This window comes from Schistocerca serialis, chromosome 7, assembly GCF_023864345.2.
Source record: "Schistocerca serialis cubense isolate TAMUIC-IGC-003099 chromosome 7, iqSchSeri2.2, whole genome shotgun sequence".
NCBI classification, from domain to species: Eukaryota; Metazoa; Arthropoda; class Insecta; order Orthoptera; family Acrididae; genus Schistocerca; species Schistocerca serialis.
This window is the reverse complement of record NC_064644.1, coordinates 314,238,911-314,265,136: the sequence shown is the minus strand read 5'-3', so window position 1 is coordinate 314,265,136 and position 26,226 is coordinate 314,238,911. Positions and strand designations below refer to the sequence as shown.

Below are 26,226 nucleotides of genomic sequence, written 5' to 3'. Positions count from 1 at the left end.
TTGGACCTTGGCTTATTCTGGCCTTTATTTAAATTTCCCTCTCCCTCTTACATGGAATTTCAATTGTTTTCGTTATCCATTGCTTGCCTATTTTAATCGACGTTCTGGATAACATTTTATAAAGCTAATCTCAAATATCGACACAAATTTACTGTAGGCTATACTGAATTTAACATTAGCATCCCTTTCTGTACATATCTCACCCCACATCTCTTTTTACTTACGTTATATAAACGAAGAAGAAGCCTTTCTTTACAAACATGCAGTGTATAAGTGTGTCTGACACAAGCTAAGCGTCCTCTTAAAAGGAACCATATGCATTGACATTGACGCACTTCATAGTAAGTTGTCACGTGATAATGGCATAATAGGCTGAAATAACAGTGCAGGTAAAACAGATGGTATACTTCCGTTTATTGGTGGAATACTGGGGAAATGCAATCTGTCTACGAAAGGGACTGCCTACAAATCATTCGTGCAATACATTCTAGAATATTGCTCAACTGTATGCGACCCGTACCAAATAGGACTAATAGTGGATAGCGAACGTATACAGTGAACAGTCACAGGTGTGTTTGACCCGTGGGAGAGAGTCACAGATATCCTGAAAGAACTGAACAGGCAGACTCTTGACTCAGACCTAAACTATCCCGAAAAAACCTACTTACAAAGTTTCTAGAACCACCTATAATTGATGACTCTAGGAATATCCAACAAACCCCGATATATGGCTCAGATAGGGATCGTGAGGACAGAGGTATTTAAGGGATCATTCTTCCGGCGCTCCATACGTGAATGGAAGGGGAAGAAACTGTAATAACACTTTACAGCGGTTTGAAGAGTACAGATGTAGGTCCTGGCGGTAAATTCTGTCTTTTCTAAAATATTGCACAACTATGGACGCAAGTAAACAGAAAATAATCGCAATAGATACGGTTGTTGACAACGCTTGTATAAAGGTTGAAGAACGCTGAAGTCACACACTGTTCCAGCAGCAGCCGATAGTTACTTCGTATAGCAGTCAGCGTCCCTTTACTTCTCGTGCAGAGCTTCGGGCTCTGCTGCCGCTGATTCCTTCAGATATTTCTGGAAGTGAGTACTCACAGTCCCGCGTGGTCAGATATGGAGCCGCTTGAATAAATAATCTGCGATATTGGCAAGAAACTCTCAGAGGTGAAATTGGGCGATAGAAGCCTTGAGCCACAGACACAATAAGTTTATTTCCAATGCTTTTCTTCTTTCTGCCTGGGCAACAACTCCGACAGAGCAGTACCCAAAATCTAAGTATCAGTCTACTGAAACAATTTGCTTTAATATCCTCTTTTGGTGGCCATTTTCCAGAGAAGTACCTATAAGAATCACTATTTTTCTTTCTTTCGCCCTAAGTGTGCTGTAACTTGTAGAAAAGAAATTTACCATAAGCGTTATGTTTTATCGAGAAAGTGCACTGTTTTATTGTAAACATTTCAAATACATTGCTGTTTTTGATCATTCGATTGCTTGACGGTTAAAGAAACTTGCTTCTGAATGTGATATTCGTTGAAAGTTTTTCACAGTGCTTGTCGTATTCTTTCATATTTCCTGATGACAGACGGTCTTTTCGCTCTCAGCATAGGATAAATTCTAAAATTTGCACTGCACATTCACTGGTCACTTCAAATTACGAAAAGTGTCTTACTAGATGCCAGAGAACAGTGATCCGAAAATAAATAGTTCAAACTTTCTAGTAGTCATCATTTTGCCTCATTTCATTCCCAGGCTCTGTAGTTTCCATCCGCTGTTAAGAGACTAAAATTCGTGTTATCGGAAATGATATTTCGTAACCAAGCCCACTACACGTCAGTTGTTATTAGGAATGGAAAAATTCGCTGTGATATTCATTCAAATATTCGAGTTACAATACTTGCCAGTTGTCACACAACTAGTCAGAATAATTACCAGCTGGTAGCAGTGCAAACAAGCACCGCACAAGACGTATGCTTTCATAGGTCACGTTGTCCATTTTCTGATCCATTCATATTCCCTTCCGTAGATAGGTTCGTCGCATCTCGGAGTGACTAGAATGAGTGTGACAATTGTTTTAAGAACTGTTTCACCTTTTCCATGGAAACAAGAGAATGAAAAAAGTCAGTCTCTAGAAAGAAAGTTGTCAACCGGTTTTCTTTCATTTAGAATGACAAAATCAACATCATACTCAAAGACCACGTTGCTAATACCCGTCAAAATTTCATTCGGAGTCAGTACCTCGAGATTCCACAGTGAAATTAGATTTTCGGTCTCTGACAATAGGAACTGATTAATAACAAAGGAGATGCATCAGATATTTTAAATTTTCTTTTATCTGTATTTATGTAAGCGAAACACCAGCTATAAGTCAGGTATATTCTTGCTTCAATACAGACATCATGTGTGAGTATTGCGTGAGTAGAGGTGAGCCTATGCGCTGGTGGACTTCACACATTTGTGACTAAGTGTGTAAGAATTCTCGAGCTCGACGACGTCCTCTAGTTGATATCAAAGTATGAGTCGCTATCTCACATTTATCTGTGTCAACTGATACAGATATCAGGAATTACGCGGCTGTAGAAATATTTTCCCAACATAGCTCGTTTCGAGTACAGTTTGTATAGGTATCAGCTGACCATCCGTAAATCAACTAAAATGAAAAAAATTTAATTTGAGGAACAGATGAAGGTAATTTTTCAGCTACTAAAGACCACATATGAACAGTGTGAAAATTTACTTACTATGTCTCACAACTATTTGCCGTAAAATATGTATACAATTGGAATGGTAGTCATTTAAGAAGCTTGAAAGGACAATGCTGTAAATTTTAAATACAAAACATTACCAGTTAAAGAGAGAGTTTATCACGGTTTAGCATTAGTGCAGACATTAGTTTTACTGGTAGTAATGATTATTGATCTGTGCTATAGACACACATTACTACTGACAAATGAAAGTGAAGAAATGGATATGGTTTTTCACCAACCAGTGTTTCGCAGACAGAGTCTTGTCATAAAAATAGTGGTACATCTACATCTACATCTACAAACATACTCCGCAATCCACTATACGGTGCGTGGCGGAGGGTACCTCGTACCACAACTAGCATCTTCTCTCCCTGTTCCACTGCCAAACAGAACGAGGGAAAAATGACTGCCTATATGCCTCTGTACGAGCCCTAATCTCTCTTATCATTGTGGTCTTTCCACGAAATGTACGTTGGCGGCAGTAAAATTGTAGTGCAGTCAGTCTCAAATGCTGGTTCTCTAAATTTCGTCAGTAGCGATTCACGAAAACAGCGCCTCCTTTAGAGAATCCCACCCGAGTTCCTGAAGCATTTCCGTAACACTCGCGTGATGATCAAACCTACCAGTAACAAATCTAGCAGCCCGCCTCTGAATTGCTTCTATGTCCTCCCTCAATCCGACCTAATAGGGATCCCAAACGCTCGAGCACGACTCAAGGATAGGTCGTATTAGTGTTTTATAAGCGGTCTCCTTTACAGATGAACCACATCTTCCCAAAATTCTACCAATGAACCGAAGACGACTATCCGCCTTCCCCACAACTGCCATCACATGCTTGTCCCACTTCATATCGCTCTGCAGTGTTACGCCCAAATATTTAATCGACGTGACTGTGTCAAGCGCTACACTACTAATGGAGTATTCAAACATTACAAGATTCTTTTTCCTATTCATCTGCATTAATTTACATGTATCTATATTTAGAGTTAGCTGCCATTCTTTACACCAATCACAAATCCTGTCCAAGTCATCTTGTATCCTCTTGTATCCTAGCCAGGGACATTGAAATCTACTTGCTTCTGTTTCATTTCCGCGAAGTACATTAGTAGTACCCTACAACAATATTAGTCTCTAAAAGCATTGTTGACTTTCCCAATCTCTAAATACGCGAGAAAGGAAAATTACTGTCGGGAGCCCAACCAGTTATTATAACAGAGGAAATTTCATCGAGAAATTACATAAAGCCCCCAAGGGACCAAGCATCCAGAAATTCATACACTTTCTCTGAATGAAAACCACAAAAAAGAAAAGCCTTAGGAATAACTAAACCACCATTACCCGTAGATTAATCCAACAATAGTCTTATATTTTGTGCTGAGCTATAAAAATGTGTGTGAATTCCGAAGGGACTAAACTGCTGAGGCATCGGTCCCTAGACTTACACACTAGTTAAACTAACTTATGCTAAGAACAGCACACACACCCATGCCCGAGGGAGTACTCGAACCTCCGGCGGGAGGGGCCGCGCGATCCATGACATGGCGCTGAGCTATAGGACGAGAAACGAAGCAGAAACATAGTATTTATAGAAATGAAAGAAAATATTCACCGATTGTTGTGTTGATACACCAATTTTAGCACAAAGCTTTGTGGCAACAAGAAAGTTCGTCTTATAGAGTGAACTATATTCGATAGTTACTGTAGAAATGTTCACTCACTGTTTCTTAACAATGCGTCGTTGTGTCCACAAAGGTAGGTTGTCAGTTACATAAACACAGCCTGCAAAGCAGGTCTTGTGCCGTGGAGAGTAAGCGGTCACGTGTAACCTGTAGTTATTCGAAAAGACAAAGTGAACGAATTTGCAACAATCACGTATTTGTGCACAAAGTAAGAAAAGCCAATGCTGACTCCATTATGGCTTCCCGCTTGTAAACTTTTGTTGGCAAGCCTAGCGAAACGACTTGGTTGAAACCGGGAAAGTGAAGTTTTAGCTAACATAAGCACTTAAATACCGTCATGACCTTCAACGTTTCGCAGGGTAAGAAAAGATTTAAAAAATTTTCGATGGTACACATAGCACACAACAAAAGCCCTGCAGCTCCATATTTTCACAATAAGACAACATTAATTTTGGAGATTGTAACACCTTGTTCCTTACGTCCACCGTCCGGTAAGAACGCAAACATTGAAATCAAACGGAACTGATTAAAACTTGATATTAAATTGAAATTTCTTCTTCAAAAATACCCTGCATCTCTACAATATATTTACTGGAATTTTGTTTCAAGTACTAATGTTGTATTACACAGTTACAAGTACCATCATAGAAGAGGCTGATTCAGAGTAAATTTTTGACAGACAACAGACATTGTGAGAAGGAAAATGGTTGGTTCAAAAGGCTCTGAGCACTATAGGACTTAACATCTGAGGTCATCGGTCCCCTAGAACTTAGAACTACTTAAACCTAACGAACCTAAGGAGATCACACCCATCCATGCCCGAGGCAGGATTCGAACCTGAAGATGTTATGTACGGTTATTTTATCGTGTCGCAGCCTGAAGTAACAATACGAAACGAATATTTCCCACTGTTCCACTTTGCAAAACAGGGAGGAATAGGACATACAGGATTCTTCGTAAGTACCTCCAGGGTTTCAGAAGATGGACCGCGCTAAAACTACTGGACATAAAGAAAACAGACATACGTCAGTGGACAGAGCATGTGTCCGAGTCTGTAACTCATATTGCTTTACATGTGCTCCATTTTTAATGTGGAAGCCGGCCGCTGTGGCCTTGCGGTTCTAGGCGCTTGTCTGGAACCACGCGGCTGCTACGCTCACAGGTTCGAATCTTGCGTCGGACATGGATGTGTGTGTTGTCCTTAGGTTAGTTAGGTTAAAGTAGTTCTAAGTCTAGGGGACTGATAACCTCAGATATAAAGTCCCATAGTGCTCAGATCCATTTGAACCAATTTTTTTGTAATGTGGCAAAGGTCAGTGAGTGCTTACAGTTCATTGACAGTAATTGGGTTGGCTATCTACAGGTGCGAACTAATTTTATGCAACAATACGGAGTCGATGGGTAACTGAAACTTGAGGACTGCACAAACTACAGGCGTAATCTGTAATTATAAGAATTCTGCAAACCATTAACAGGCTTCCATTTACGAGGTCACACAGGTACGTAGGAATAACATGCAGCAAATCGCCACTGATTCTCTGATCTCTGATAACCTATCGTGGTGCCCATATGTTCCGATGATAGTCATAGGGTTAAAGAACAAACGGGTCGCTTTAGAACGCAGCAGATAGTGTAGAACTGCTAGCAGGCGGACATGAGGTTCTCCACCGCTCACAAGTCATGGCAGTAAATTGATTTGTTTGTGCCAGTCGTCTGAATTGAATCAGCACACTACGGTGGGTCGACATGGGAGCGTGACATAATGATTGATACGAGCTACCGTGTATTGCGTACTCACGAACACATCGAGAATGAAGTTGCACGATTTGTGGGTTTATCCACGCTGATTCTGCAACGTGCATACAAGGAATAGCGTGTCACCCACAGCCACCCAACACGGGGTAACAGAAAAAACCGTCGCAAAAAAATCGTAGATGGCAGAGACTGTAAGCTAATGCCACGCCTTATCAATGACAATCGATTTCAAACTCGACAATAACTGCTGCTGTCATTGATTGCATGTCTGCCTCACGCAGTTTCCAAGTGAACTTCGCGAACAGAACTGCACGCAGTGGATTTTTGGAATCGAGTGCCTCGCAGAAGGATATTGCCAATGGCGGTACATAAAGCTGCACGTCTTCAAAGGGCCGTACAACACAGAAACTGGTCATTAGGTGACGGCAATCATTTATCCCGCAGTATGCAGAGCATATACTTCAGGCCGCAGGTAGTACTGTGATGTATTTTTTGCGTACCATGGACACACTCATTCAGGGTATCGTGAATACGAACCAGAATATTTATTTAGACGTTATCGGTGACTAAGTGATGCCCTTTATTTTACGTCTTCATGATGAGAACGCTTTGGGCACACTGGTCTCCCAAGAGGCCAAACGCCGTGGTTCCAGGGCTGCATCGCACCGCACCTCGACTGGCGCGCGAAATCACCTCACCCTAATCCCATAGACAGGGATGGGAAACAATAGTTTTATTTTATGGCCACTTTTGGTGATATTTTTTGCCGAATTCGGTGATATTTTTTGCTAAATTTGATGTTTCGTCTTGCAAAATTCAATATTAATTTATCCCCAAAGTCGGGGTGTTAGGCTTAATGACAAACTAAGTGTTATTACAAAGTGTACAATTTTGCTTCCGCCGTTTCTTCCCCAACATTTGAGGCTTCAATGAAACAAATTGGTTACACATGTATTATTCAAAGTACACTACTGGCCATTAAAATTGCTACAGCACGAAGATGACGTGCTACAGACGCGAAATTTAACCGACAGGAAGAAGAAGCTGTGATATGCAATTGATAAGCTTTTCAGAGCATTCACACAACGTGGGCGCGGACATGAGGAAAGTTTGCAACCGATTTCACATACACAAACAGCAGTTGACCGGCGTTGCCTGGTGAAACGTTGTTGCGATGCCTCGTGTAAGGAGGAGAAATGCGTACCATCACGTTTCCGACTTTGATAGCGATTGGATTGTAGCCTATCGCGATTGCGGTTTATCTTATCGCGACATTGCTGCTCGCGTTGGTCGAGATCCAATGACTGTAAGCAGAATATGGAATCGGTGGATTCAGCAGGGTAATACGGAACGACGTGCTGGATCCCAACGGCCTCGTATCACTAGCAGTCGAGATGACAGGCATCTTATCAGCATGGCTGTAACGGATCGTGCAGCCACGTCTCGATCCCTGAGTCAACAGATGGGGACGTTTGCAAGACTTCAACCATCTGCACGAACAGTTCCACGATGTTTGCAGCAGCATCGACTATCAGCTCGGAGACCGTGGCTGCGGTTACCCTTGACGCTGCAGGAGCGCCTGCGATGGTGTACTCAACGACGAACCTAGGTTCACGAATGGCAAAACGTCATTTTTTCGTATGAATCCAGGTTCTGCTTACAGCATCATGATGGTCGCATTCGTGTTTGGCGACATCGGTGTACGTAAATTGGAAGCGTGTATTCGTCATCGCCATTCTGGCGTATCACCCGGCGTGATGGTATGGGGTGCCATTGGCTACACGTCTCGGTCACCTCTTGTTCGCACTGACGGCACTTTGAACAGTGGACGTTACATTTCAGATGTGTTACGACCCGTGGCTCTATCCTTCATTCGATCTCTGCGAAACATTACATTTCAGCAGGATAATGCACGACCGCATGTTGTAGGTCCTGTACGGGCATTTCTGGATACAGAAAATGTTCGACTGCTGTCCTGGCCAGCACATTCTCCACATATCTCACCAATTGAAAACGCTTGGTCAATGGTGGCCGAGCAACTGGCTCGTCACAATACGCCAGTCACTACTCTTGATAATCTGTGGTATCGTGTTGAAGCTGCATGGGCAGCTGTACTTGTACACGCCATCCAAGCTCTGTTTGACTCAAAGCCCAGGCGTATCAAGGCCGTTATTACGGCCAGCGGTGGTTGTTGTGGGTACTGATTTCTCAGGCTCTATGCACCCAAATTGGGTGTAAATGTAAACACATGTCAGTTCTTGTATAATATATTTGTCCAATGAATACCCGTTTATCATCTGCATTTCCTCTTGGTGAAGCAGTTTTGATGGCCAGTAGTGTATTTTCCATCACTGGCCACTGCTTCCTCCCATCTTTTGGGCAGTGTGCGAATCCCGCATCGAAAAAATTGTTCATCTTGTGAAGCGATCCGAATCGATCCAATTTGTGACTTCTTCATGAGATCGGAAGTATTGGTCAGCCATTGATCTAAACAGGCGATAGTCAGAGGGAGCAATGTCTGAAGAATACGGCGGGTGGGGTAGGACTTCCCATTTGAACGTTTCCATGTACGTTTTGACCTCTTTTGCAACGTGGGGTCGAGCGTTGTCGTGCTGCAAAATAACTTTATCGTGACTCTCGCTATATTGCGGCCGTTTGTCTTTTAATGCTCTGCTCAAACGCATTAGTTGCATTCGATAACGAGCAGCTGTGATTGTTTCACTTGGTTTTAACACCTCTTAGTACACGACGCCGAGCTGGTCCCACCAAATGCAGAGCATGATCTTGGAGGCGTGAATATTCGGTTTGGCCGTCGACGTGGAAGCATGTCCGGGATATCCACATGATTTTTTGCGTTTAGGGTTATCGTAATGAACCCATTTTTCGTCCCCGGTCACAATGCGATGCGGAAATCCCTTCTGTTTTTGCCTCTGAAGCAATTGTTCACAAACACACAAAGGCCGTTCAACGTCTTTGGTTTCAGCTCACACGGGACCGAAGTTCCTTCGTTCTGAATCATGCTCACAGCCTTGAGACGTTTTGAAAAGGCTTACTGTGTCACTTCCACTAATCGTGACAGTTCTTCTTGAGTTTGACGCGAGTCTTCACTCAGCAATGTCTCCAATTCTGCATCTTCGAAAACATTCTCTCTTCCACCACTATGCCGGTCTACGACGTTAAAATCACTGTTCATGAAGCGTTGAAACCACTTACGACACGTTCTTTCACTAATAGCGTCCTTACCATACGTTCGTGAGACCATTCGATGAGACTCAACCGCTGTTTTCTTCATATGTAAACAAAACAGTAACACCTCCTGCAAATGACGAGAATTAGGCTCGTAAACTCACATTTTCAATCAAGAACAACTTTATGATGCAGACGCAGGTCGACTAACGTTTTAATGAGGTTATGTTGACCGAGGTCCAAGCTAATTGCCTGACGTCTGCGATCTTTCGACCGCTACTTACCGTTGTCGGCACCTAACGGCAAACGGCGGAAGCAAACTAGTACGCCTTGTAATTTTGCCAAAATTGGTGTTAATATCATTGCAAAATTCGGTTATAATATCTTTACCAAATTCGATGCTACTGTTTCTGCCGCGTTTGGAATTACTGTTTTTGCTGAATTCGGAGCAACTGTTTTTGCCGAATTTGAATTTACTACAATTTCTGAGTTGCTCTTTTTGCCAGATTCGGAGTTCAGATTTCTGCCAAAATCGAAGCTACTGTTTTTTTTTATACCAAAATTCGCAGTTAGTCTCATTGCCAAATTCGGAGTTCCTTTATTTTTGCCAAGTGCTATGTTTTTGCCAGATACTGATTTGCAATTTTTGGCCGAATTCTGAGTTACTGTTTCTTCACAAATTCGGCTTTGTTTTTACAAAAATCGGTGTTGTTTTTGACAAATTTGGTGTTCCTTTTCCTAGATTCAGTGTTGTTTTTTGCCAAATTCCGTGCTGTTTTTTTCCAAATTCGATGTTCTTTTTTTTTCAAATGCTGTACTGCTTTTTAATTCCATGTTGTTATTGTTTTTTGCCAAATTCGGTATTGCCTTTTTTTAAATTCGGTATTTTTAGCCAAATTTTGTGTTTCTTTTTGCCAAAGTCGTTGTTCTTTTCTTTCCAAATTCGGTGTTTATTTTTCCGTCAATAACTATTATTTACGAATATTCGTAAAGTAGCGTCCTCAGATTTACAACTGTTTTTAGACAGGAATTGACAAATTCCGCGATATATCGTAAGAAACGCCGATTTCTTCATATATCGCAAAAATCGATGATTTCTCGCTATTTCGTTCAAAACTGCCAATTTCGCTTTATTTTTCTCGTCATCGTTTTCCCAAGGTTTTCGTGCCCTACCCATAGAAAATGGGACTATTTGGAACATGAGGTGAAGTTTATCAATCAACGTTCCCCCAGTTTGAACGTCTACTGTGTGTAATGATCAATGGTGGCTTCAGTTATATATGGCGTGAATGTAGACTCGCTTACTCACTGAACTGAAGCCTTACGAAGGATACACGTTATCATCCAGGTGTCTCAAGGGAGTGAGTAATTTATCTGTACAAGCTGTTTTGCAGACATTTACCACAGGATTACACCGAGCACGGTAGAGGAGCTATGTTTTGAATGACAGCCCAAGGAGAAGCTGGGATCCGAAAACTGACGCTATACAGTTATTTCATTTCACCGTTTTTCAGCTCACTCATATACTAATCGCAGCGTTACTATAACCACTGTACAGACATTGGTCTTCACACTTACAGTACCACTGCTAAGAGTACTGGTACTGCTAAAACAGTTGCTCTTGGTTACAGCATCATAAAATCTGATATCGTTTCTTGCAGATGGTATAAGATGCAGCTGTATTAATTCTTGAAAATGTTCCTAAAATGAATATAAAACCAATATTTGCATCCCTAAGCATTCGGCACTAGGCGTCATTTAACAGCGTCACGGCCCCGCCGGGAAGGTAGGCCGTGGTGCCAACCGACTTGAAATGGTAGTAGGTATTGCGGGCGGGAGAACACCACGGAGTTTCTGCCGGCATTTGTTGGGACTCGAACATGTTCGGCAGTGCAAATATCTCTTTGATACGATGTCGGAGAGAGGGCGGCACCTGTGCACACTGCAGAGTCTGGTCCGCTCTGCGTCAGTGTATCAACAAACGCAGACACACTTGTTTGGTACTGTGCGGAGCGAACGGGAAATGGAGCACTTTTCTTGGGAGGAAAGGTCAGACATGTACTGTGCTGACGGAGCGGCGGAATGGAAATGCTCTCGCTGCTCAACGGTTGTACGTTCAGCGCTTTCCGAATTGTCGAGATCCAGATCCATGCAAGTTTACTGCCATCCACAGATCCATAAGAGAGACAGGTGTAGTTGGCGTGAGTTGTCCATTGACAAGGTATCGTAAAGGCATATGTGCATTTAAGGCCGAAGTCGAAAACCGATGCATTTTTTTCGTGATATAATTATGAAAACCGGACGGACATGGTCGTCCACGCGCAGTGCGTACGCCAGAGTTTGAAGAGGACGAGTTGGCACTGCTGCAAAACGCGCCCTCAACAAGCTCGCGGAGTGTTGCTGAAGCAATGGCTGTGAGCCATTCAAATGAAGATGATTTGCACGCTTATCACCTTCAGCCTGAACTCAGAAGATTTTCCACGTCGCATTGACTTCTGCCGACGGGTTTTGTACAAGTGTGCCATTCCACTCCTGCACTTTGTACTTTTAACGGATGATTGGATTGTTTGGGGGGAAGAGACCAAACAGCAAGGTCATCGGTCTCATCGGATTAGGGAAGGAAGTCGGCCGTGCCCTTTCAAAGGAACCATCGCGGCATTTGCCTGGAGCGATTTAGGGAAATCACGGAAAACCTAAATCAGGATGGCCGGACGCAGGATTGAACCGTCGTCCTCTTTAACGGATGACATATCCTTTACAATGGTAGGTATGTTCAACAGCTACAGTCAACAAACGCGAGCAACGGAAAATCCACACCTCGCAGTCAACGCCAGGGCTTGGTTTGGTAGGCAGTAATCTGACTGGTCCGTAGATACTCCCCGGACGACTGAACCCAAACAGAAAATTATTCTTCTTAACGGAAACACTGCCAGGGTTACTGGAACACATTCCACTCAATGTGTGACAGTGCATATGGTACTAAGATGCTGCTGCATATGCGCTCTTCGCATATGCGATGCGAAATCATTTGGATTAGATCTTTGGTGAAAACTGGATAGGGAGCGATGATATGGTGGCATAGGCTGCACGTTCCCCCGACTTGACGCCCCTTGATTTTTCGTCTGGGAACACCTGAAGTATTTTGTTGATTAAACACCTATCGAGACGGATGAAGAGCTGACAGCGCGATTTATGGTAGCCTCTGATGCAATCCCCACTTCGTCACGGATGTTTGAAAGAGTGCAACAATCACTCAGGTGGCAATACATGGCGTGCGTTGAAGCAGGAAGGCGTAATTTCGAGCAGTTTTCTTGTTTGCAAATAAATATTACGAAGCATCAACCCCACCTCACTATTTACCTTTATGTCACAAAGAAATTGAAGAAGGTGGCCTTTAGGCTTCATACCATGTCAAAAGGGATGGCAGCTTGTTTGCCTATCTTCCCGGCAGCGTGCGACGCTGTTAAATGACGCCTAACGCCGCATGTTAAAGATTGCGGGCGTGGGTTGCTATGTGATAGTTGCCTGTTACGACCTTCTCATGTTTTACATGTATTTGAGAAACACCCTGTAGTGCCGTCGCCCGAAAGGTAAAGGCGAGGTCTGTGGCGCAAGTGTGATAGCAGAGTATCAGCCAGACTGCAGCCCTTATATCCGCCGTGGCACTAGGAGGCGGAGCAGTGGCGGGTGCCTCTCCCGGTTCTGTTTTCCCCAGGAAAACATCCCCCACATTCATTTTCATAGCAGGCTGAATGGACCTGAGGCCGTACTGCAGGGAGTGGAACGAGGGAAAATGCCCGCCGCCGACCCGAGTTTGAACTGTGGACCTCCAGGACTGGAGTCTAGTGCGCTACCCACTAGACCACCATGGCCACATACCGTGGTTCGGAGCAAAGTAAATTTATTAAGCCAGAACCGCACATTCAGGAAAAAAAGCATCATTGAAAATATACTCTTTTTCATAAATGCGACAAAGAAAGAATGGAGAAGGGCAGAGCCCGCATCTCGTGGTCGTGCGGTAGCGTTCTTGTTTCCCACGCCCGGGTTCGCGGGTTCGATTCCCGGCGGGGTCAGGGATTTTCTCTGCCTCGTGATGGCTGGGTGTTGTGTGCTGTCCTTAGGTTAGTTAGGTTTACTTAGTTCTAAGTTCTAGGGGACTGATGACCTAAGATGTTAAGTCCCATAGTGCTCAGAGCCATTTTTGAGAAGGGCAGAAATAAACCTCAAAATATCGGTAAGAAACTTTGTCATGCCTTTTCCAAGTGAAGAACGTCTGTACTAGGTAGGCTGCAGTACACGTCGCGAAAGTCCTGTGAGGATTCCTAGAATAAGAACAGTAGATGCAATTATCGAGCCGTGCGCGGCTCGTGTTCATGCCGTTTCTTGCTTGACAGCTTGTCTTTACGGAACTGTCGCCTCGTTTCTTATTCGATTTACTGGCGTCACTAATTTTCTGGCTTGCCTGCCCTTGAGTGGCAGCAGCAGTGCGTATCGATAAGAGCACTGCCGCTAGTATTTCCGGCCCGTCGTGTGTCGGGAGGTGAGTCGGGACGAAGCGCCAGTGCGGTGCGGAAAGCCGGTACTCGCCGACCGCTGGCGACACACATGAACTGTCCGACGGAAGGAGACTGAAGCGGGAACGACCGTTGGTTGATCGTTCGGTCGGTCGTCTCATCGGGTGACGTGTATTTGGTCTTCTTACCGTTTCTGGGCCTCGTCAGTTGGTCGTCTTGCCGGACGTGGGTCGGTTCCTTCCTTGTGCAGAGATGACGGGTGGCCAACAGGCAAGTGTTCCCTCTGCATCGTTGGGTCCGAGCCAGTGTGCCCGAGTCGCCGTGTCTCCGAGTTCCGAACAGACATGGAGTTGAGTCGGGATGGAGCTGCAGTGAGGTCCGGACAGCCCAAAACTCGCCCGACCGTTGATGCCACACATGACTTGAGTGGCGACGACCTTGCTCGATCGTTCGGTCGGTCGTCGCATCAGACGACGTATATTCAGTCGCCGACCGCTTCGGCTTCTCTGTGTGTGTCGACTTGTCATTCGCCCTTGTTGTTACACAGTGATTGCTTTTACGATTGTTCGAGTTCTTGTGGAAGTGTTCTCGTGGAACTGTGTCTAGCTTGTGTAATTTCGACTGAGCAGTTATGTTAATGCTGTCTGCGTACTGGGGTAGACAGTCGGTAGGTTGGGACAGAGCAGCGAGGAAGTCTCCACAGCGAGGTCATTAGCGTAGTGTTCCGCAGTGTGTTTTTCCTCGCCGTGTTGATGCGAGTAGTTCGACAGCCTTTAGTGTTGTTCATATTTTTGAGTGGTTACTGTGTCTTGGCTGTTTTTAGACGCCAATTTTGAAGACGTAGTGTTGCCAATATCTTCGTCCTCGACTGATATTTTCTGTTTTCGTGCCGTTGGTCGGCGGAAGCGAATTTATTAGGTTGTTGGTCGGTCCTCCAGTCGTCCCTGGATCGGGTTGCCATCTGATTACTTAATCTTATTCTTGGCTGCCTGTCTCACTTAAACTTATGTTAGAGCTGCCTCCTCAGGCCGACCCTTGGAACACTTCTGAATACCACTGTTCTGTTGTTTTTAGATGGTGATTTTTTTGTCTCAAGTACTGTGCGAGGCCTTCAGCTGCCTATCAATTTAGTTGGTTTAATTTTAAAATAAGGCCTTCAGCCGACTTAAACTAAGCTTTCAAGATTGGTTTGTTTAAAAGTAATTTTAAAAAGGAGATTTCGTTCCATTTGAAATCTTTATTATCCAGGCCTTAAGCATTGAGTTGTTCGGTGTTCAGTATATGGTCTTCAGCCGAGCTTTTACGTGAAATATTTTTTTTTAGATAAGGCCTTCAGCCACATTCTAAAGATTCTTTGTTTAAACTAATTTTTTAAGAAATTTTTGCTCTATATCCAGTGTGCGGCCTTCAGCCGAGTATTTACGTAACTGTTTTTTGTTTTAGGAAAGGCCTCAGCCGCATGTATTTCTTAAAGCAATTTTAATAGCTTGTGTTCGGGATTTCAGCCATATTGTTTTGAATCCTTTTAAGGGCATGTGTGATTAAGTGTTTTTAGGAAAATAAAGTTTGTGTGTTTTGTGCAACTAACAGTAACTGATTTTGGTCCTTTTCCACAACCATAACCTGATCCTCTCCGTCCTGCGAAAGCAGATTTCAATTATTTTCATTTGGAAAGAAGAGTGCCGTAAGCAGGGTGTACTTTGTCCACCGTGGTCACTTTGACCACTTATACACCAGAGGTTTTACAGCTATCTGGTGACTCTCAGTTGGGTGTTTAATTTGTGATAAAGTTCCATCAGTATACGCTAGACGGCTCCATGTAGGGCCGATTATCTTGCACTGTAGTTGGCGAACCTGTTTTAAGACTTAAAATTGTACATGAAACAGTCTATTAAAACTTGGGTGTGCAAAATGCACCGATATCATTTAACTGCAAAGCCTTCGGTGTTTTCAACTATATCACGTATGTTACTAGATCAGTTTTGAAAGTAGACCACTGATTAGTTATTTGTTCGCATGCATATATCTGCCACTGTATTACAATTTATGTGGTGATGTGCGTGATTTTTCTGTTTTGGGGTTACTCTGACCTTACTTTGACCACTGGCCATTGTTACCCAGGATTACAGATACTCAGCTTATTAAACTGTGTTGATGCTAATGAGTGTGGAATTAAGGAATACAAACATTAACCGTCGGTGTACAGACGAAGGCTCATTTGTAAGCGTTAACATGCCTACAACTAAGCAAAACAAATGTCAGTCATATATTGCTCAAACTGCAAGCTGTTGTGATTCAAATATAACATATAATGTCAAATATCTCCAGAAACAAGTGATGAAGTTTGTTTGGCCCACAAGAACCAGATGTTGACTCATTAAGTACAGCATGGTTAACCTTAGTTCTAATTGCACCGTATGTTTTGAAACGAGGATTTAGGATTAAGATGGAAGAAACTGATGGTATTATGCTCAACTAAAATTGGAGCTATGTCTGTGGTACTCCATACTAGTATCTTTCATTATCCTTATAATTCTGATAATGGATCATACTCTTTGATTTATGTACTGTACTAGGTTTTTTTTCTTTTATGGGGCTTAATAGAGAACTTAAGAAAATTTTAAATCAATGTATTTATTTCTGGGTCCTCAAAGTTTCATTGTGTTTTTGAAATATTCACAGCAATTGGAATCGTAGTTGACAATTGTGGTGAAAGCTTTTATGAGGCTAAATAGAGCACTTAACAAATTTTTAGATCACTATATTCGTTTCTGGGTGGTCGAAGTTTCATTACGCTTTTGAAATATTAATCACAAATGGAATAGTAGTTGACACTTGTGGTGAAAGTATAGGCCAGTCAACGTGTCCCCAAATCTATGGTAACTTTGACCACCCATAATTTTTATTACTTTCTCTGAATTTTAGAAAATATGTTGTATTAATTAGTATGTAATCCTTTCACACAAGCCCCAATGTTCACTAACATAACTATCACAGAAGTTAAAAAAACAGTCACGATAATCACAGTTGAATCTGAAAATGGTTCAAATGGTTCAAATGGCTCTGAGCACTATGGGACTTAACATCTGAGGTCATCAGTACCCTAGAACTTAGAACTACTTAAACCTAACTAACCTAAGGACATCACACACATCCATGCCCGAGGCAGGATTCGAACCTGCGACCGTTGCGGTCGCGCGGTTCCAAACTGAAGCGCCTAGAACCGCTCGGCTACACCAGCCGGCAATCTGAAAATCTATCGAAGTATATCCGGTTTACGGTAACAAGAATATTGGTACTTAGAAATAGGGTTCCATTGTCTTCAAATGATTCAACATAAATACATCATCCTGGATCCACAACGACAATTACGATTCAATGACGCCCTTCATGAATATTACGTGATCGACGGTGTCACATATATGCTACAAATATTGAGCACTCTATTCTTTCTTACAAGTTGGTATAAACGTTTCCCAACTAAACTTAATACACAATCCACTATGGATACCTTTGTCTTGCGTCCCAGATCGAGACATGTAAAACTCCTAATAATTCTACTTTATTCCGTGATGCTCTCTTACGCTGATAAATATCTTCTTTTGCAGGACTTGAAAATACATTACGTTGAGAAAGGAGATAAATCGCACCCGCTGATGTTATTCGTCCATGGCTACCCAGAGTTTTGGTACTCATGGAGACATCAGATCAAGGAATTCTCGGGAGACTACTGGTAAGGTGAAAATATCACTATGACACCATAGGTGAATTTTTTTGCAGAGTTGTTCCTGAGACGTTAATGAAAAACTTCTTGAATTTCAGAAACGTTTATCAGTATTATCAGTTCAAGATCAAAGAAGGTTTTATAGGCACGGGCAGGAATTGAATTTTCTTGTTACTGTAAAAGTTTCCTTTAAAAATAACCCTAATATTTATTCTCAATACAATAAAAGTGTAGAAAAGTGTGTGATAGTATCAGTAGTGCATCGTACCTGACTGAAGTGGGGAGATACTTCACGATTATCTTAAGATCAGCTGCACGTGTCTTTATCTATGATACAGAACAGAAATATCCCAAACAGCCATTGCGCTTATCGCCAGACACTCCACTCTACTCTAACCGTGACACAAAGTTACCTCTAAATAACTCTTGCTAAAATTCCTTCGTTTTGACTAATTAGACAGTAAGAAACGCAAACATTATTATCGATTTCCTCATTAATACGTATTGCATCAGATATTCCACTGAATTTGAATCGTATTGAAAAGTCATTCACACCACTTAAAGCGAACAATGCACAAGGCCCCGACGGAATTCCAGTAAAATTTTACGTTGAATACGCCGCAGAAACAGCTCTCTTCCCAGATCACTGAGAATTTTCTGCGGCTCTTTGCGACTGGAAAAGAGGACAAGTCACACCCTGTTTACAAAAAGGGTGAAAAATCAGCGCACAGAATTACACAGTAACTCAGACTTCAGTCTGTTATAGAATCCTGGAAGGTAAACCAGCAACCCTCAAGCAATCAGCAAGGGTTCAGATAAAACCACTCTTGCGTAACACTGTTTCTTGTATTGGTAAACAACACCTTCCAAACGAGACACATAGGTGAACAGATGGATTCCGGCTTCTTACATTTCCGGAAGGCCTTCGACACTTTATCACACCTATATGTTACCAACCAATATACGCTCGTATGGGATATCTTCGTAAATGTGTCATTTGATCGAGGAACATTTACGTAATGAAACCCAGAACGTTACACTGGACAGCGAATGTCCCTCAAAACGAAAGTAGCATTAGGGGCGCCTCAAGAAAACGGAATAGGACCTCTAAATTTTTAAATTACACAAACGATTCGTCAGGGAGGATCAGCGGCACTATTAAATGTTTCCTGGCGAAGGTGTTATGTACAGGAAAGCAGTCGTTGGACGATTGCAAGGAACTGGAGACAGACTCGGACAAAATTTCGACAGTTATCAGTGGCAGTTCTCATCAGATTTGGACACCGTTAAGGTAGTGCCTACAACAAAGAGGAAGAACCCGACTGTATGTGATTACAAGATTAGTGGTGAACGTCTCGAGCACTTCACATGGTATAAGTATTTAGACGTGATACTGTTAAGTTATATAAAATGGGACGATAACGTAAAATTAGTATTAGCGAAGAGGAAATGCTTCAAAGAAAGACGACGCAGTCCTCCGGAAGACCTGCTGGCTAAATTTTGTGAACCTGTATTTGAAGAAGACTGTGCGACAATTGTGCTGCCACTGTCGTATACCTGGCTAGCAATCATGAGAATAATATGAAACACGTGAGGACACATAGAGTATGCGAATAGAAAAGAAAGTCGATAATATCAGTACTATTTATCTACCACTATGCACTGTACTGTGGCCTTGGGTGTGTATATTTAGTTGTAAATAGATATAAATACGACAATCTCAAGAAATATAATTTTCTTTGTGAAATACTTAACTAATAGCCAAAGCAATTTTGTTTTGCAATTTTACTCTACAACTTTGATTTTGGTTGTTTTCTTCTTGACTAATCTCCCCGTATTCTTCTCTAACAGGACAGTTGCAATGGATATGAGAGGGTTTGGAGACTCCGACAAGCCAGAGGGTAAACAGAACTATAAGATCGACCTGCTTGTCGAGGATATAAGGAACCTCGTGCAAGCTCTAGGTAAGCTATGGGAGTGCTTTTTATTCCAAAGCTGTGCCGTCACAAATTGCCTCTGTTACTTTTGCGTCGTCTTGTGTCTTTAGTTGTAAGAAAAGTCTTTCATTCTTTGCCTTACCAGGATAGCACTAAACAATGCTTCAAACAACGTATTTAATGAAACTTCCTGGCAGATTAAAACTGTGTGCCGGACCGAGAGGCTCGAATTCGGAACCTTTGCCTTTCGCGGGCAAAGATTCCGAGTTCGAGTCTCGGTCCGGCATACAATTTTAATCTGCCAGGAAGTTTCATATCAGCGAACATTCCTCTGCAGAGTAAAAATCTCAACGTATTTCATTATAACATTGATACAACAATATATCTGAAGGGTCTACAGAAATGTTTATCACATTAATTGCCCAGCACAAAACAAGGATACACAGCATACTATACGGCATTTCTCATCAGAATCGACAGAAAACCAACACCGACAACAATAGTTCAGGTATACATGTATAAGTGCCAGCGTCGCAAGCAGAAGAAGAAGAGAGAGAAAAAGTATAGGGATACACTGACGAGTAATGCAGTACGTAAAAGCAGATGAAAATCTAGTAGTCATGGGGAATTGGAATGCGGTTGTTAGGGAAGGAGAAGAACAAAGGGCTACGGAAGAATGTGGGCTTGGTGGTAGAAATGAGAGAGAAGAAAGACCAAATGAGTTCTACGACAAATTTCAAGTAATAACAGCGAATACTCTGTTCAAGAATCACAAGAGGATGAGATATACTTGGAAAAGGTCAGGAGATACGGGACGGAGTACCCGTTAGGTTTCATCCAGTTAGATTACGTTATGATCATACACTGATTCCGAATTCATATTTTGTATTTTAAGGTTACATGGTAGCAGATATAGACTCATATCACAATCCAGTAATGATAAAGAGTAGGCTGTTGTTTAAAAGATCATCTACACAATTCCGAAGATATCAAGAACCGACAAGTGCGAGTATTAGCCCACAATCAGCTTAACATCTCATGCATCCAAGTTGCTGACAAGAATAACATACAAGAGAATCGAACAGAAAACTGAGAATCTGTTAGATGACGATTAGTTTAGCTGTAGCAAAGGCACAGTTCTGATGTTGTGGTTGATAATCGAAGAACACAAAGGAAAAATCAGGCAAGTTCTTAAGAATTGTCGACCTAGAAAACTCGTTAGAAAATGTAAAATTATGCAAGATGATCGAAATTTTGAGAGAAGGAGGGGGGGGGGGGGGGGTAAGCTATAGGGAAAGGCGAATAATATACAGCACATACAAGAACCAAAAGGGAAAAGTAAGAGTAGAAGACCAAGTGCTCGGATTAAAAAGGGTGTAAGACAGGGATGTATTCTTTCGCTTTCACCGTACACTCATACATCGATGAAAGAAATATGGGAAGAAAAGAAAGATTCAAGAGTGCGATTAAAATTCAAGATGATATCAATGAATAGATTCACTGATGACATTGCTATCCACAGTCGACTGGAACGAACAGTCTAATGTGTACAGAATATGGATCGGGAGTAAATCGAAGAAATACGAAAGTAATGAGAAATATCAGCGACCTTAACAGTGCAAAATTTGATACCAGTATTTGGGGTCTTGAATTAGACAAAGTTAAGCAATTCTGCCACCTAGGCAGTAAAATAAACGATGATGGACGCAGAAAGGAGGACGTGAAATGCAGATTAGCACTGGCAAAAGGGCATTCTTGAACTAGAGAAGTCTACTAGCATCAAACATAGACCTTAATTTGAGGAAAAAATTCCTGGGAATGTATGTTTGCAACACAGTATTGTATAGTAGTACAACATGGACTGTAGGAAAACCGGAACACTAGAGGATCAAAGCATCTGAGATATGGTGCTACAGACGAATGTTGAAAATTAGGTAGACTGAAAGGGGAAGGAATAAGGATGTTCTCCACAGAATCGGGGAGGAAATTAGTGTTTTGGAAAACACTGACAAGAAGAAGGGACAGATGATAAGACATCTGTTAATTATTCCATTGTACTAGAGAGTTGTAGAGCATAAAACTGTAGTTCTGCCGGTGTGGCCGAGCGGTTCTAGGCGCTTTAGTCTGCAACCGCGCGACCGTTACGATTGCAGGTTCGAATCCTGCCTCGGGCATGGATGTGTGTGATGTTCTTAGGTTTGTTACGTTTAAGTAGTTCTAAGTTCTAGGGGACTGATGACCAGTGCTCAGAGCCATTTGAACCATAAAACTGTAGAGGGGGACAGAAATTGGAATGCATCCATCAAATAATTGAGGACTTAGGTTGCAAGTGCTACACTGAATGTTCAATTGTGTGAATTCCTAAGTGACCAAACTGCTGAAGTCATCAGTTCCTAGACTTACACACTACTTAAACTAACTTAAACTGACTTATGATAAGAACGACACACACACCCATGCCCCAGGGAGGACTCGAACCTCCGTCGGGAGGGGCCGCGCAATCCGTCACATGGCGCCTCAAACCACACATCCACTCGGCACGGCGCAACACTGAGGCATAGCGATTGGTACACGAGAAGAATTCGTGATGGTCCGCATCAGATGAGTAAGTGTGATTGCTAAAAAGAAAAAAAAAAGATCCTGTAGGTTGTGGATACGAGGCTTGGCTGCATGGTTGCCAGATTGTCCCAAGATATAAATCCAAGGATGGTAGAAGTTCACAGGATCAGAAGGATGAAACCCAAGATGGCGAACTTTATGACTTCACAAACCAAGATGGCTACCTCCATGGTTTGTGTATAGATCCACCAACACAGCACTGTATAATGTATCAGTGGAGATAGTCCAGTGTAAAAATACCGGCAAATTTTTCGAAAAATCCGAGCTTAAAATTGTGAGATAGCTCTTTTGACGTGTTTTGAACAGTAGCATGTTGCTTGGTATAATAATTCAAGCATTTAAGAACATTTTAATGCAATCTAACAAATAACACCTTTAAGGGCATGTATGTAGCAGCACTTAATTTTCAGGAAGTTACAAATATGCTCCAGGTCGCACAAGACATGAAAAGAGTTCTTACAATTACGTTATTACAATGATCTTGTGAGACCGCACCAACTGCTGTAGATTGCAGATGTTGTGTCCACGCCTTACGAGGTTAGAACCCAACTGCGGTCTGCCGCCAGCCTCCTTATCCACGACATTCTCCCTCAGACAGCTGCTGCTATAATCTCCCCATATGTCTGCCAGCCCTGACCCCATGCAAAGATGTCTGCTGTGACAGTTTTCCCCAGACTTTTGCAGTAACAGTCTGCCATATGCTACCAGACCTGACTCCACATCGAGACGCCCGCCAATCTTCTGCCTAGATGCGTAGGGAGTACAAGGAATGACTTCTGACCTTCTCTCCACACTCGCAGTTGATCATAACAGTGCCACATACATGAAGGATAGTACTGTACATTTTTCTCCATGTGCAAGAATGATGACATCCGTTTGTATACCAAAACCAGCAGATGTTGGAAATGCTGTCTCACATAACTGAAGAGTGTGCATAATTTGGCTTCTGGAATGAATGGAATGAAGTTCTACACTGCCAGGGGTAGTAGGGAGGGTGTTAGATGCTGCAGCATGCATCATGCCTGCAGCTGCGATGGCTGCACCTTTCTTTACACTGCGCTGCAGTCTCCTGTGCTAGGCGCTACTGCTGCACATCGTCTGACAACGCCCGGCGTAACTCTAGATGGCGGAGACGCTTCATTGTGCAGCATTCTGACAGCCAGCACATGCGGTATCACAACGAAACGACGAACAACTAACGCTCTTGTTACTGACGGCATCGTCGTCGCGCACTGCATGCAAACAGGAAGACTACGTCTTTGATTACAGTCAAGCGAAATTCTCTTAAAATTCATCTTTCTTCAACACACCTAATATTAAACAATTAGGTACTACAGAACATCACGTCAGTAAACAATCCTGAGCTGCAGAGTTGTCACTTAAAACAATTGCACTAGGCTTAGACTTGTAGCACAGATTTAATTAGTCCCATTAAGACTACATCCTCATGTCAATTGTCGACTGTATAGTAATAATTATACATTGCTTACAATTAGTGTCACATCCACGGACCAGAACTAATTAGTACATTTTCCTGTAAGGTGACAGCACAGTGCAGAGCTACTTTAGAAGCAATCAGGGATGGCAGAGAAGGATTTTGCTCTTTAATACACTCATTTTTACTCTGGCTGAACTATACACTAAAATTAGTCACTTTATCTACCATTTTCTCTTCTGCTGTAGACAGTTGTAATTTGTCTTATTGTGTATAAGCACGTATCTAAGGCAAGCAAAACAGAAATACAGTAGGATGACTTGATGAATTGGTTTTAACAATTTTCTCGTGTAATTTTATTAATAACCTACGGATTTCGACATATTTCATGTGCAGTACATCTAAATTACATTTGTACACTTACCTTTCGGTTTGTAGGCGAGCTAAAACGGGTGTTTGACAAAAAATGCAGACAAATTCGACTTAGCATTGTTAGCAGAAGACGACAAAGTTTTGTACTGCAAGATATACACTTTTTTTATCCTAGTGTTGGGGGTTCTGTAATGATGGTGTCAGTTTTAGTCGAATTAAGACTGCAAGTGTACATGTCTAATTCATGCTTGAGCTCCCTATACATCATAGCGAAATAAAACTGGATGAAATCGGTAGACGTAGCCCCAGTTTTGTGTCAAAGAGTTGTTATAGCGTTGTTACTGTCTGTAGTAAATAACACTGGAAGATTATACCAGACGATGAAGGACTTTCAGCTGACCCTGAACTTAAATAAATATAACGCAATGTGTTTAAAAATAGAAGTGATCCATTCTCTTAAATGCTAGTGCCATCAGTATTAACTGTAAATTATCACTTCAGTTCTAAGTGATTCGTGCCAATAACTTGCCTAATTTATGTCGAGATGTTGGAATAAAAAAAGATCAGATTCAGTTATTATTATGTGTTCTTTGGTCTTAGTGTGCATACGTGATTACAGCTTACCATCAGACTTACGGCTGTGTATAGAAATATTTTACTCTCTCATACACTCGGAGAAATGGCCACCTTAATAGAATAAGAGAAATCAGATCTCACACGGAGATTAACTTGTTCATTTCCTCCCCACATGCTGTTCAAGAGTGGAATCGTCGAGAGACATCTGTGAACCCTATACCAAGCACTTGAATGTGAATTGTTGAGTAGTTTGTGACACTTTTCTGTAACATAGCGATGCATGGAGCGACTTGCTGCACCTGTTATAATGTATGGATGGCTTTAATATCTGTTTTTTAGCCAAGCTAAGACCAGTTTGTTGACAAATGATATGAACGATTCAGACATAGCATTATCAGCAGAAGACATCATATGTTTTGTACTGCAAAATAAATTTTATTCTCTAGCATGGAGGGTCGTTATATGTACAGATGACCTTAATCTCAGAATTAGCCAAATTTTTTGGCAAATAATACAGTCAGCGTAGACGCAGCACTATCAGGAGAAAATGACAGAAACGAACTATTCAAATCGTCAAGTGCACTTTAATCTGTATGCTGGATCCACAGTAGCACCTTGTTTGTTTTGTAATGTTGTAGAAAAATCATATACGTACTTTGATTATCAGTAGTACCCATAATCAGCGAATATCTTTTTATTGCTACAGAACCATTAAGCTATGACGATAGTCCCAAGCGTGTTTTGTACTCGAAATCCTATGTATTTTGACAAATAATACAAGTACCGGCAATTTCATTCTGGCGGCAAGATCGAATTTTGTCATTCACGATCAGAGCTTTGTAATCAAGTGTATATTACGACAAGCAACCTGTTTGCGCTTTGTATACGTAGTGCTAGTGTAAACCACCAAGTATGTGCCTCGGCAAAATGACGAAAGGAAAACAAGGTTTAACGCTTATATTTTCGCTGTTCGTATAGTATTAGGCGTGAGGTTTTAATTTATTACCTCTTTAGTATTAATTCTGCCCGTAACACATTTTTCAGGGGAGGGGAGGGGAGGGTGCGGAGTTACTGGGGATGAGCTATCCAGGCACAACCCGCCTCCATAGCCTTACTTCCGCGAGACCCTCTACTTTGTAAACTTCGTGAATAGTACCTCAGCAGGTATAGAATTTGCCCGCGAAAACAAAGGTTGCGGGATCGAGTCCCAATCCGGCACACAATTCTAGCGTTCAAGGCAACGCACTCCCTGCTGCAGAGTCAAGAAAGGCTCTGGAAACAAGTTCTGTATAAAAATTCTCCAGTGGAATAGGAATTGTCTAGAAGGAATTGCTTTTAAATTTAGCTTTGCCATCAGTTAACCATTTAATACCCTCGAGTAAATAACGAACGTTATTGGGAGCAGCACTATTCGCCCCTTTCTGAGCTAAAGACAGACGTGACGAATGTGGTTTTTTTCTGCTTGTACTGCAGTCACTTTTGTTCTGTTAATTTCATTTTACTGCTATTCATTAACATTACTGTCATTTCTTTAGTAACCGTGGTGTGTAAGTACTCTATGTGAATAACCCTGCTTTAGTGTAAGAGAAGTTCCGAAGGTCCTAATCTGATCAGGTTGAATAGATAAATGGAAAATATTTCAAAATTTAGTTTCTACTTTATGTAAGTTACGTAAT

The 26,226-nt window shown here is 42.1% G+C and overlaps 1 protein-coding gene across 1 annotated transcript in view; it reads left to right on the top strand.

Annotated features, from left to right (window-relative positions):
- LOC126412248 (epoxide hydrolase 4-like) overlaps positions 1 to 26,226 on the top strand; it is a 58,133-nt gene that overhangs the window by 16,361 nt on the left and 15,546 nt on the right. Inside the window, exons 2-3 of the mRNA XM_050081746.1 lie at positions 17,496 to 17,620; positions 19,463 to 19,575. Coding sequence (XP_049937703.1) covers positions 17,496 to 17,620; positions 19,463 to 19,575 — 238 coding nt within the window. The remainder of the gene's footprint in view (positions 1 to 17,495; positions 17,621 to 19,462; positions 19,576 to 26,226) is intronic.